The sequence below is a fragment of the Oncorhynchus tshawytscha genome, unplaced genomic scaffold (assembly GCF_018296145.1).
Source record: "Oncorhynchus tshawytscha isolate Ot180627B unplaced genomic scaffold, Otsh_v2.0 Un_contig_12004_pilon_pilon, whole genome shotgun sequence".
Classification (NCBI taxonomy): domain Eukaryota; kingdom Metazoa; phylum Chordata; class Actinopteri; order Salmoniformes; family Salmonidae; genus Oncorhynchus; species Oncorhynchus tshawytscha.
Genome location: NW_024609044.1, coordinates 86243 through 99639, shown reverse-complemented (window position 1 = coordinate 99639; position 13397 = coordinate 86243). Strand labels below are relative to the sequence as shown.

At 42.4% G+C, this 13397-nt stretch overlaps 1 protein-coding gene across 1 annotated transcript; it reads right to left on the bottom strand.

Moving 5' to 3' along the window:
- Positions 1-4417: 4417 nt before the first annotated feature.
- Positions 4418-13397, bottom strand: LOC112238001 (gastrula zinc finger protein XlCGF17.1). Its single transcript, XM_042314067.1, is given in 6 exon segments — positions 4418-4764; positions 4767-5003; positions 5006-5320; positions 5727-5910; positions 12747-12783; positions 13003-13397. Coding segments are annotated over 5 exon segments (1092 nt in total). The 5' UTR covers positions 12756-12783; positions 13003-13397.

Sequence of the window (13397 nt, the reverse complement as noted above, 5' to 3'; positions counted from 1 at the left end):
TACAGAGTCAGTGTGGAGGCTATATACAGGGGGTACCAGTACCGAGTCAGTGTGGAGGCTATATAAAGGGGGGTACCAGTACCGAGTCAGTGTGGAGGCTATATAAAGGGGGGTACCAGTACCGAGTCAGTGTGGAGGCTATATAAAGGGGGTACCAGTACCGAGTCAGTGTGGAGGTTAGAGGTCATTTGTACATGTAGGTCGGGGTGAAGTGACTATGCATAGATAATAAACAGCGAGTAGCAGCAGTGTACAAAACAAATGAGGGGGGGGGGTCAATGTAATAGATGGGTGGCCTCTGTACTACCCTCTGTAGCGCCTTACGGTCAGATGCCGAGCAGTTGCCATACCAGGCGGTGATGCAACAGTTCAGGATGCTCTCGATGGTGCAGCTGTAGAACCTTTTGAGGATCTGAGGACCCATGCCAAATCTTATCAGTCTCCTGAGGTGGAATAGGATTTGTCGTGTCCTCATCACAACTGTCTTGGTGTGTTTGGACCATGTTAGATCTTTGGTGATGTGGACACCAAGGAACTTGAAACTCTTAACTCGCTCCACTACAGCCCGTTGATGTTAATGTGGGCCTGTTCGGCCCTCCTTTTCCTGTAGTCCATGATCAGCTACTTTGTCTTGCTCACATTGTGGGAGAAGTTGCTGTCCTGGCACCACTGCCAGTTCTTTGACCTCCTCCCTATAGGTTGTCTCCTTGTTGATCAGGACTACCACTGCTGTGTCCGTCAGCAAACTTAATGATGGTGTTGGAGTCGTGTTTGGCCACGCAGTGGGTGTTGGAAGAACAGGGAGTACAGAGGAGGGGACTAAGTACACACACCCTGAAATCGGTGGGCCGTGTTGAGGATCAGTGTGGCCGGACGTGTTGCCTACCCTTACCACCTGGGGTCCAGCACATCCAGGAAGTCCAGGATCAGTTGCAGAGGAGGCATTTGGTCCCAGGGTCCTTAGCTTAGTAGCGAGCTTCATGGGCACTATGGTGTTGCCGCTGAGCTGTAGTCAATGAACAGCATTCTCACATAGGTGTTCCTTTTTGTCCAGGTGGGAAAAGGCAGTGTGAGTCTCGGTGAGATTGCATCATCTGTGGATCTGTTGGGACGATATGCGGGTGGAGTGGATCTAGGGTATCCAGGAGGATGCTGTTGATGTGAGCCATGACCAGCCTTTCAAAGCACTTCATGTACCGATGTGAGTGCTGCAGGGTGGTAATAATTTTAGGTAGGTTACCTTTGATTCCTTGGGCACAGGGACTATGGTGGTCTGCTTGAAACATGTAGGTATTACAGACTCCAGTCAAGGAGGATGAAAATGTCAGTGAAGACACTTTTCAGTTGGTCACGCATGCTTTGAGTACGTCCTGGTAATTCATCTGGCCCCGCAGTTTTGTGAATGTTGACCTGTTTAAGGTCTTGCTCACATCATCTACCCGAGCATTTTCACAGTCATCCACAACAGCTGGTGCTCTCATGCATGCTTCAGTGTTACTTGCCTCGAAGCGAGCATAAAAAGCATTTAGCTCATCTGGTAGGCCCGCATCACTGGGCAGCTCGCGTCTGGGTTTCCATTTGTAGTCCGTAGAGTTTTCAAGCCCTGCCACATCCGGCGAGCATCAGAGCAGGTGTAGTATATTCAATCTTAATCCTTTATTGACGCTTTGCTTGTTTGATGGTTCGTCTGAGGGCATCACCGGATTTCTTATAGGCATCGGATTAGCGTCCGCTCCTTGAAAGCTGCAGCTCAATTCAGATGTTGCCTGTAATCCATGGCTTCTGGTTGGGATATGTGCGTACAGTCACTGTGGTAACAAAGTCGTTGATACTTATTGATGAAGCTGATGACTGAGGTGGTATACTCCTCAATGCCATTGGATGAATCCTGGAACATATTCTAGTCTGTGCTAACAAAACAGTCCTGTAAGCGTAGCATCCACTTCACCCTGACCACTTCCGTATTGATCTAGTCACTGGTACATCCTGCTTTAGATTTTTGTAAGCAGGAATCGGGAGGACATAATCGGGAGGATATGGTATGGTCCAGAATTGCCAAATGGAGGGCGGGGGGAGAGCTTTGTACGCACCTCTGTGTGTGAAGTAAAGGTGGTCTAGAGTTTTTTTTCCCTCTGGTTGCACATGTGACATGCTGGTAAAAGTTTGGCCAAACTGATTTGTTTGCCTACATTAAAGTCCCTGGCCTCTAGGAGCGTCGCTTCTGGGTGAGCATTTTCTTGTTTGCTTATGGCCTTATAGAGTTGTTTTTTTTGCGGTCTTAGTGCCAGCATCGGTCTGTGGTGGTAAATAGACGGCTACGAATAATATAGATGAGAAATCTCTTGGTAGATAGTGTGGTCTACAGCTTATCATAAGGTATTCTACCTCAGGCGAGCAATACCTCGAGACTTCTTTAATATTAGACATCACGCACCAGCTGTTATTGACAAAAAGACACACACCACCACCCCTAGTCTTACCAGACATAGCTTCTCTGATCTGCCAGTGCATTGAAAATCCCTCCAGCTCTATATTATCTGTGTTGTCGTTCAGCCACGACTTGGTGAAACATAAGATATTACAATTCTTAATGTCCTGTGGTAGGATAATCGTAGGACATCAATTTTATTTTCCAATGATTGCATGCCAGCAAATGAATTGATACGCAGTGGGGGAGAGTTTACTCGCTTCCTACAGATTCTTAAAGGCACCCCGTTATACGTCCTCTTTTCCGTCTTTTTCTTCACGCAAATGATGGGGAAATGGGCCTGTTCGGGAGAGCAGTATATCTTTCTTGTGACTTGTTAAAAGGGAAAAGCTTCTTCCAGTTAGAGTAGTGGGTAATCCCAGTTCTGATGTCCAGAAGTTATTTTTGGTCATAGAGATGGTAGAAGTAACATTATGTACAAAATAAGTTAAAATAAGTTACAAATGCAAAAAAAAAAAAAAAAATTGTATAATTGGTTACGGGCATGTAAAACGTCAGCCATCTTTTCGGCGTGTGAGCCAATCAGTTGTGTTGTGACAAGGTAGGGGTGGTATTCAAAAGATAGCCCTAATTGGCAAAATACCAAGTCCATATGGTGGCAAGAACAGCTCAAATAAGAAAAGTGTATACGGTCTGTCGCAAAAACCATCAAGCACTATGATGAGCGCTCTCATGAGGACCGCCACAGGAAAGGAAGACCCAGATTCACGTCTGCTGCAGAGTAAAAGCTCATTAGAGTTACCAGGCTCAGAAATTATTGCCCAAATAAATGCTTCACATAGTTCAAGTAACAGACACATCTCAACATCAACTGTTTTTGTATTTGTATTTTTTACTTAAAACTTTAATTTAACCTTCTCTGTTCAGAGGAGACTGCGTGAAATCAGGCCTTCATGGTCAAAATGCTGCAAAGAAACCACTAATAAAGGACACCAATAGGATGAACAGACTTGTTGGGCCCAGAAACACAAGCAATGGACATCAATCAGATTTAAGTGAAAGTTTTTGCGAACTTTCAAAGTTCTGAAATATTCCATATTGACTGACCATGTCTTAAAGTAATGGATGTACTGTTGATTCTTCTGTGTTATTTGAGCTGTTCTTTGCCCTAATATGGACTTGGTCTTTTACCAATATACAACTTCTGTATACCACCCCTACCATGTCACAACACAACTGATTGGCTCAAAGGCATTACAGAAGGAAAGAAATACCACAAATGAACATCTAGCAAGGCACACCTGTTAATTGAAATGCATTCCAGGTGACTAACTCATGAAGCTGGTTGAGAGAATGCCAAGAGTGTGCAAAACTGTCAAAGGCAAAGGGCGGCTACTTTGAAGAATCTTAAATATATTTTGAATTATTTAACATTTTTCATGGTTACTACATGATTCCATATGTGTTATGTCAATAGTTTTTATGTCTTCACTATTATTCTACAATGTAGAAAATACAAAAATGAAAACCCTGGAATGTGTAGGTGTGTCCAAACTTTTGACTGGTACTGTATGTCTATCTAATGTTTTCCAGTGTGTGTTAGCTGGTGTGTTTTCAGGTTTAATGATTGACTGAAGCTCTTTCCACAATGATCACAGCTGTAAGGCTTCTCTCGGGTGTGTGTTCGCTGGTGTGTATTCAGGTGTACTGATTGACTGAAGCTCTTTCCACAATGGTCACATCTGTAAGGCTTCTCTCCTGTGTGTGTCCGCTGGTGTGTATTCAGGTGTACTGATTGACTGAAGCTCTTGCCACACTGATAACAGCTATAGGGCTTCTCTCCAGTGTGTGTTCGCTGGTGTAGTCAGGGTGGAAGCTAGAGCAAAGCTCTTCCCACATAGACAGACATAAGTTTTCTCTCTCCAGTGTGTTTTGATGGTGTCTAATCAGGGAGGAAACTACAGCAAAGCTCTTCCACACTGATCACAGCTATAAGGCTTCTCCACTGTGTGTTAGCTGGTGTCTATTCAGGGTGGAAGCTACAGCAAAGCTCTTCCCACACTGATCACAGCTATAAGGCTTCTCTCCTGTGTGTGTTCGCTGGTGTATAGTTAGTTTTTCTGATAGAGCAAAGCTCTTTCCACACTGATAACAGCTATAAGGCTTCTCTCCAGTGTGTGTTCGATGGTGTCTAATTAGGGAGGAAACTACAGCAAAGCTCTTCCCACACTGATCACAGCTATAAGGCTTCTCTCCTGTGTGTGTTCGCTGGTGTATAGTTAGTTTTTCTGATACAGCAAAGCTCTTTCCACACTGATAACAGCTATAAGGCTTCTCCCGGTGTGTGTTCGATGGTGTCTAATCAGGGAGGAAACTACAGCAAAGCTTTTCCCACACTGATCACAGCTATAAGGCTTCTCTCCAGTGTGTGTAACCTGGTGTCTACTCAGGGTGGAAGCTATAGCAAAGCTCTTTCCACACTGATCACAGATAAAAGGCTTCACTCCAGTTTGTGTTAGCTGGTGTGTAGTCAGGTTGCTTGACTGATTGAAGCTCTTTCCACCATCAAGGCAGGGTAAGGCCTCTCCCCTGCATGAATTTGCAGATGAGATTGGAAGGCGTTAGAAGCAGTGAAACTCTTCCCGCACTGAGAGCAGCAGTACGGTTTCTCCCGGGTGTGAATCCACTGGTGAATAATGAAATCACTCCTGCTAGTAAAACTCTTCCCACAGTCAGAGCAGCAGTGTTGAGGTTTCTTCCCTATACATCTCTGCTGGTGTTTCTTGGGGTGCTCTGGTCTATAGAGACACTTCTCTGTCTCAGCAACACGATGTTGTTGAGGCTCCGCAGATGACAAGCCCATCCAACTGAGAGAATGGTTAGTGCTGTCCCCTGTGAAACAAAGACATTGAATGACTATGTTTTGGAAATATAGGTCCATAAAGAAATACTATATTTAAAAAATGTGTTTGTTATATAGCAGACTCTCTTCTCCAGCGCAACTTACAGGAGCAATTAGGGTTTAGTACCTTGCTCAAGGGCACAGACAGATTTTTCACCAAGTCGACTCAGAGATTTGAACCAGCAACCTTTATTAGTGGCCCAACGCTCTTAACCACTAACCTACCTGCTGCCCTTATCAATATACACTCATTGGCCAGTTTATTAGGTACAACCCCTCCATTCATGAAACTGGAGCGACAATTTACTGGCCACTGAGTGTTTACTGTTTATCAATGAATTAACAGAAATGCAGAATCAGATTTGTAATCTCATCCACACACCACATTGTTCTTACTTGATGAAATCAAATCTTCATCTCCCTCCTCGTGTCCTTCTCTCACAGTTCCACTCTGCCCTGGTGTTTTCCTGCAGTCGACCAGCCACACAGACACCCTCTTCAGATCCAGCAGTAAGGCGTTACCAGGAGAGTTGTGACCAGGGGACTCCGGCAGGTTGGAAGGGGACGGACTAGCTCTGTCCTGGTGACCACAGGAAGAATTGTACATAGAATATCATTAGACCAAACATTTGATTACTTTAGTCTAAATCTCTGATTGATTGGTGCATACTTGTAATATCGCATTTCTCCTGAAGTGTGTCACTGATCACTACTTTCCACAACATTTTCAATCACTTTGCCAAATATTTCAGATGGATCTGTTTTTTATATATATTTTTTTACAAATTTCAAAATTGATAACACTTGGAATGCCCGTCTTATGTTCAGAATGTTTGATTGAGCATTCATTGGAGTTGAACATCTTTCACCCGAGTTAATCTTAGTTAAATTCTGGGTTAAGTGTCACATAATTAGTCAACTGCTCGCTTAAGTTCTGGGTTCATAAGTGGAGAGATTAAGAGATGGTAGAACAAGAAGAAGAACCGGAATGAGAAGCTCCACCCCTCTTTCAAGATACGGGCTGAATGTCCCCTCCCCTTCCAACATGTGACAGATGGTAACACCTGCAAAATCATGATTGGTTCAAATAACCAGTGACACAAAACCTAAACACCAGAACTATTGCTGCTCGTTAACCCACTTTTGGAGCATGTTGAGAAAAATCTCAGTCTCATAGTTTCAGTATTCTTATACAGTACATATGTAACAGTATAACTTTAGACCGTCCCCTTGCCCATACCAGGGCGCGAACCAGGGACACTCTGCACACATCAACAACTGACACCCACGAAGCATCGTTACCCATCGCTCCACAAAAGCAGCGGCCCTTGCAGAGCAAGGAGAACTACTACTTCAAGGTCTCAGAGCAAGTGACGTCACCGATTGAAACGCTATTTAGCGAGCACCACCGCTAACTAGCTAGCTGTTTCACATCCGTTACACATACATAGAAGAAACCATCAGTTATAGGGGTATTGTAACATGTAGTAGAAACCTACAGTAAAAAGGTATTGTGTAACCTGGTGCAATTTCCGCCCCATGCAACATTGCTTAAGATCCACTTTATGTGACTTGTTACTGTAACAGCATCCACATCTAAAAATCAACAACATTCAGATAATGAGTGGAATAAACTGTAATTTACCACCCAAGTATTTCAGCAGTACATTGTACACTACACCATTATTTCAAATTTCATTTTTTTATATATACTGTTCGTAAACTTGACACTTTATAATTTTGGTTTTGTAGATCAGTTTTTAGCAGTTTGATTAAATTATAGTAAAATGTATTAACAAATGACAGGAAATATTTTCAAAAGTAATCAACTGAAAATGGCCTAAGAGTTTTGAAACATATTTTTGTGCTTCGAGTTGTGAAAATGTACCATTGGATTGGGCTAGTCATGGGCTGGTCATGGGCTGGTCATGGGCTAGTCATGGGCTGGTCATGGGCTGTCATGGGCTGGTCATGGGCTGGTCATGGGCTGGTCATGGGCTGGTCATGGGCTAGTCATGGGCTGGTCATGGGCTGGTCATGGGCTGGTCATGGGCTGGTCATGGGCTAGTCATGGGCTGGTCATGGGCTGGTCATGGGCTGGTCTGGGCTGGTCATGGGCTGGTCATGGGCTGGTCATGGGCTGGTCATGGTCATGGGCTAGTCATGGGCTGGTCATGGGCTAGTCATGGGCTGGTCATGGGCTAGTCATGGGCTGGTCATGGGCTAGTCATGGGCTGGTCATGGGCTAGTCATGGGCTGGTCATGGGCTAGTCATGGGCTGGTCATGGGCTGGTCATGGGCTGGTCATGGGCTAGTCATGGGCTGGTCATGGGCTGGTCATGGGCTGGTCATGGGCTGGTCATGGGCTGGTCATGGGCTAGTCATGGGCTGGTCATGGGCTAGTCATGGGCTGGTCATGGGCTAGTGGTCATGGGCTGGTCATGGGCTGGTCATGGGCTAGTCATGGGGTCTGGGCTAGTCATGGGCTAGTCATGGGCTGGTCATGGGCATGGGCTGGTCATGGGCTAGTCATGGGCTGGTCATGGGCTGGTCATGGGCTGGTCATGGGCTGGTCATGGGCTGGTCATGGGCTGGTCATGGGCGTCATGGGCTGGTCATGGGGGCTGGTCATGGGCTGGTCATGGGCTGGTCAGTCATGGGCTGGTCATGGGCTAGTCATGGGCTAGTCATGGGCTGGTCATGGGCTGGTCATGGGCTGGTCATGGGCTAGTCATGGGCTAGTCATGGGCTTCCTTAGTATATTATGTAGGTAGAGGCTGGCGCTGGTCAGCGTGAGGGCCATGGGTGCGGGCTGTTCCTGCAGATGAATCAATAAAATACAAAGGAAGATTATGTGAACATCACATTATTTAACACTATCAGCATTATTTAACTAGGGATCAGCATTATTTAACACTATCAGCATTATTTAACACTATCAGCATTATTTAACACATAAGCATTATTTAACACTATAAGCATTATTTAACCCTACAAAACATGGCAAATGTATATGATTGAATTCAATCCTGGAATTGGTCTAGGTGGTTGTTGCTTATTTTATAAAGCAATGTACCCTACTGTCAGTATACCTCCTTGAGGGGTCCCCTGGGACTGGTAGCTACGCTGCTGGTGGGGGAAGGAACAGGGTATTTATTTAGTAAGTCATTTATTAAGTGTTAATAGTTTAAATTAAGTTAACACACTGCCAGGACTTGAGGTAGGCCTACTTTAGAAGAATCCAACAATGACGCATTTTGTAGTTTTGTAGTTTTAGTAATTTTACATGGTCTAACATATCTGTAGGCAGGAATTAGGAAACAAAACATTCAAAAGAACAGAATAGCATATTCTGAGTTTAAAGGTAGTTTCAGTGATATGATGTAGGCTATATGCACAAAGTAAACAGCATAGTGAGTCAATAACATGGACTTAATAAAGGCAGAACTAGTCACTTTAAATAACGCCCTTTAATAATGTTTACATATCTCATTACTCATCTCGTATGTATATAGTGTATTCTATACCATCTACTGCATCTTGCCCTATGCCGCACGGCCATCGCTCATCCATATATTTATATGTACATATTCTCATCCATCCCTTTACATTTGTGTGTATAATGTAGTTGTGAATGTGTTAGATTACTTGTTAGATATTACTGCATTGTTGAAATTTGAAGCACAAGCACTCCGCTACACTCGCATTAACATCTGCTAACCATGTGTATGTGACCAATAAAATGTAATTTTATTTTCGCAATAACCAAGAACGTTGAACCGCGAGGCTAAACTTCTCCAATGTTTTGGTCCCATGGCTACCATGCTGGAAGAGCATGAAGCATACCCTTTGCACAGATATGGTGAGTGACTGTGTGAGAGTGAAGTCTTGCATCTCGCTCATTGCAATATCTGCGGTGCTGCTTGTGGCATCGTTTTGCTAAGTCTACCTTTAATGTAGCTTATTTTACAGTCACTATGCAATTTAGTTTTCATTCTTATAGTAAGAATGAGAAACAAAAAACAACATTAAGTGAAAAGTAGGCATTGGTTTGAAGCTGAAAAAATTATGATTCCACCCCATGATCCCAACCCATCCACTCCATGATCCCAACTCCACCCATGCTCTACCAAGGTTTTCCAGCACACAGCTTTGACCTGCTACAGTAGCTATGTTGGTCTATTGTACTTCAAACAATGATTATGCAGGTTGCTTATGAGCCAAACATTCTCAAAGAGCCCAATTCAGATTCTTAGAGGAGGTGCTCCCACAAAGTGATTTTTACCGCCTACAAGAATTCATTGCACACCACACTAATCCCATTCCACTAACTTTTGAGGCTTTATGTATTATTATACCGAGCAAAATATGAAACGCAACATGAAACAATTGAATATATTTTTCTTCATATGAGGAAATCAGTCAATTGAAATAACTTCATTAGGCCTTAATCTATGGATTTCACATGATTGGGAATACAAATATGCATCTGTTAGTTACAGCTACCTTAAAAAATGGGCCTCAAGATTTCGTTGCGGTATTTTAGTGATTTCAAATTGCCAATCGATAAAATGCAATGGTGTTCGTTGACCGTAGCTTATGCCTGCCCATACCATAACCCCACCGCCACCATGAGGCACTCTGTTCACAATGTTGACACCAGCACTCCCTAAAAACTTGGAGACATATGTGGCATTGTGTTGTGTGACAAAACCGCACATTTTAGAGTGGCCATTTAGTTTAATTTAATTGTCCCCAGCACAAGGTGCACCTGTGTAATGAATATGCCGTTTAATCAGCTACTTGATATGCCACACCTGTCTGGTGGATGGATTATCTTGCAACAGAGAAATGCTCACTAACAGGGATGTAAAGAAATTCAACAAATTTGTACAAAACATTTTATAGAAATAATATTTTTGAGAATATGGAACATTTCTGGGATCGTTTATTTCAGCTCATGAAACATGTGACCAACACTTTACATGTTACATTTATATTTTGTTCAGTGTATAGCTTTGCTTTAATACTGTCTGTCAGTATACCTCCTTGAGGGGACCCTGGGACTGGTATTCTGCACTGCTGGTTGGCTGCTGGTGGGGGAAGGACCAGGGTCTTCAAAATGATTTATTTATTGAGTTTAAATTAAGTTAACACACTGCTTTAATACTTACAAGACCATCATGATTAATTGACCAAATGATTTTGTCTTGTAGTAATGTGGTGCCTGCCTGTATTTCCTTAAACCTTTGTTTTAGCAATTTAGTTACTATTTTGATTTAACCTTTATTTAACTAGGAAAGTAAGTTAATAACAAATTCTTATTTACAATGATAGCCTACTGGGGAACGGTGGGTTAACTGCCTTGTTCAGGGGCAGAACAACAGATTTTTACCATGTCATCTAGGGGATTCGATCCAGCAACCTTAAAAACCGGCCCAACGCTCTAACCACTGGCTACGTGCCTCCCTAATACATGTCATTAAAAAAATATATATATATAATTCATAACAGATTTTCTTGCCCCCACCCCTAGTGCCGCACCACTGGAATGGCCGTACATGGCAGAGTTGTTGACAGATATCCAGATCGGAGTTGTAAAAAATAATCAAGACGGTCAATGAAGCCAGTCAACTGGCAGAGTTGTTAGTTTGGCCACTGTTGATCTAAACAGATTTGTATTAAAATGTCAAGAGGACAGGAGAAGAAGCACAATGGAATTTATTCTGAATGTTTGAAAGTGGTGAGTTTCTGATGCTAGCCAGCATGCATCTGCTCACTGCAGGGCACAACGTGCTGTTTACATGTATTTGTTTTCTCAGCTACAGTTAGAGTGGTGTCCTGTCCGACAGTGAAACATGTCTAGCTCTTACCATAGCTTGGTCTATGGAGTAGCTAGCTAGTGTTGCAAAAGTCTATTGCGTTGCATGCATTGTAAGGTAGCAGCGTGTCAATTTGGTTTTGAACTGATGTAGCTATGTCATTATTATTATTTATTTTTTATCCAGTCCTATAAATACTCCAAACAGCCTACTCGACCTCTCGGAGGCGTACGCATGGTCCTAAAGCACACACTTAACACATTTAGTATTACATTCCAATGATAAAACTAGGGGGGACAAAGATGCAATTTCAGAATGTGGTGGGGACATGTTCACTCCATCCCCAGTGAACGTTGCGCCCTTGGTTTTGGTATATTTTAGTTGTCACTAGTAGACTAAGCATAGGTGATTAGAGGATGTTGAAATGAAGCTTGAATAGTGGAGGCAGCGCCTGTTTTCTTTTCGACTTGCGGTAACTCTAAATAAATAGTGGTTTAGTTTCCCGAAGTGTCAGAAACATTCACTTGCTCGACCATTCTGAAGGTCATGTAACTGTTACATGCAACATTTCTTGTGAACTTAACAGGACAGATGTTGCTCTCTAGTTTTATGATGTAACAAGGTCTGGTTGAATGTATTCTGCCACTGTCTTCTTGTCTCAGCTGAGTCCAGGCATATGAACTAACAGGTTATAACAACGCAATTATCACAACATGTAATATGGCTATTTTTCTGGCTTGGCTTCCCTGGTCATTTTACCCACACACCGCTACTGCAAGGTGTAGGCTTGGACTCATTATTTCACCAAGGTAAAGTTGGTTTGTCAAAAGCCATTTAAAGTGGTATAAATCAATAACTAATTAACTGTCACAGAAACATAAAACTAGATATTATTTATTCTATAAATGTCTAGCACACTTTTACAACCTTTGTTTTGGGAAAAATTCCAGTTTTGATTTGATAGAGGGCATGTAGTCTATCAAATTTAAATTTCTATCATATCAAAACTGGAATTTCTACTCCAAGCAAAGGTTGTAAATTATTCTAGACATTTAATTAATAAATCATACCTAGTTTATGTGACAAACGGTGAAATAATTATTGATTTTTACCATTTTAAATGGCTTTTTGGCAATGTCTGTTGAATGTCGAATGTGTGAATATAAAACCAACTTTACTTTGGCCTCATTATTCTCCATGGTTTCTGACTTTAGCTTCTCGTTGCCTTGTATTAAACAGTGTGCGATAGGTGTTATGGGTGTAAGATGGCACAGTGATGCCATCTGTTGGTAAATGTTCATTACTGCAACTCTTGTGTTTTACCGGGGTGCTTGAGATACCCGGATGTGTCGTCATATACTGAACAAGACTGGTTACTCGCATCAATGCCTCTGTCTCGTCATTTAACATTCAAACAATAGGCTAGTAGGCTACTTTTCTGAAGGACAAAATATGACGTTTTTATTACTACCATTGTTTATTTTGTCCAGTTGTTCAAATGGAACGAATGGATATGGAAGATCAAAGATAACTAGACCTAGACATGTTATACACCACAGTAGGAATATTGTTAATAAAAGTAAACCAAACTTACCCGATTCATCGTGTAAGCTATTCTTTTTTCAGCGTTTCTTCAAATATAAAAACGTGAGAGTTAATCTGTAGCTAGTTTACACTACAGTTACTTTGTCACAGCATTCAGATAAACAGACCAGAGCAATCAGGCGTCCTTTAAAATATCAAAACTCGACTTAAACTGTGACAAATAAATGTCTGATGTTGGCTAACCTTACTTCAGAAAGATCCTGGATAAAATTTAAATCTATTAAAGTCAATTAAACGTTCAACACCTTATTCACCAAGAATCCTGTTGTCTGTTATCGTCTAACTCTACCCGAGATCCACTTGAAACAACGTCCTCTTCGAGAGTCCAGATAGTTTAAATGTCTGAGGCCCAGTAATGGACGCCTATAAAATACCAGACTGATTACAGCAGCGCTGTCCGTGCAGCGAACCAGAAAACCTGGTGTACGTTCAATCCGATGTCTGCAGTGTCCATGCAGCATTTTCAACAATGCAACCTCCGCAGTAGTCAGTGCATTACAAGCATTTCGCTACACCAGCAATAAAATATGTATGTGACCAATAACATTTGATTTGATTCATAATTCTTCCGCTTCACGGAGCAGACCAGAATCAGCGCCGTTGAGAAGGAAGTGGTCTTCTTCTTCTTTAGTGTTATGAC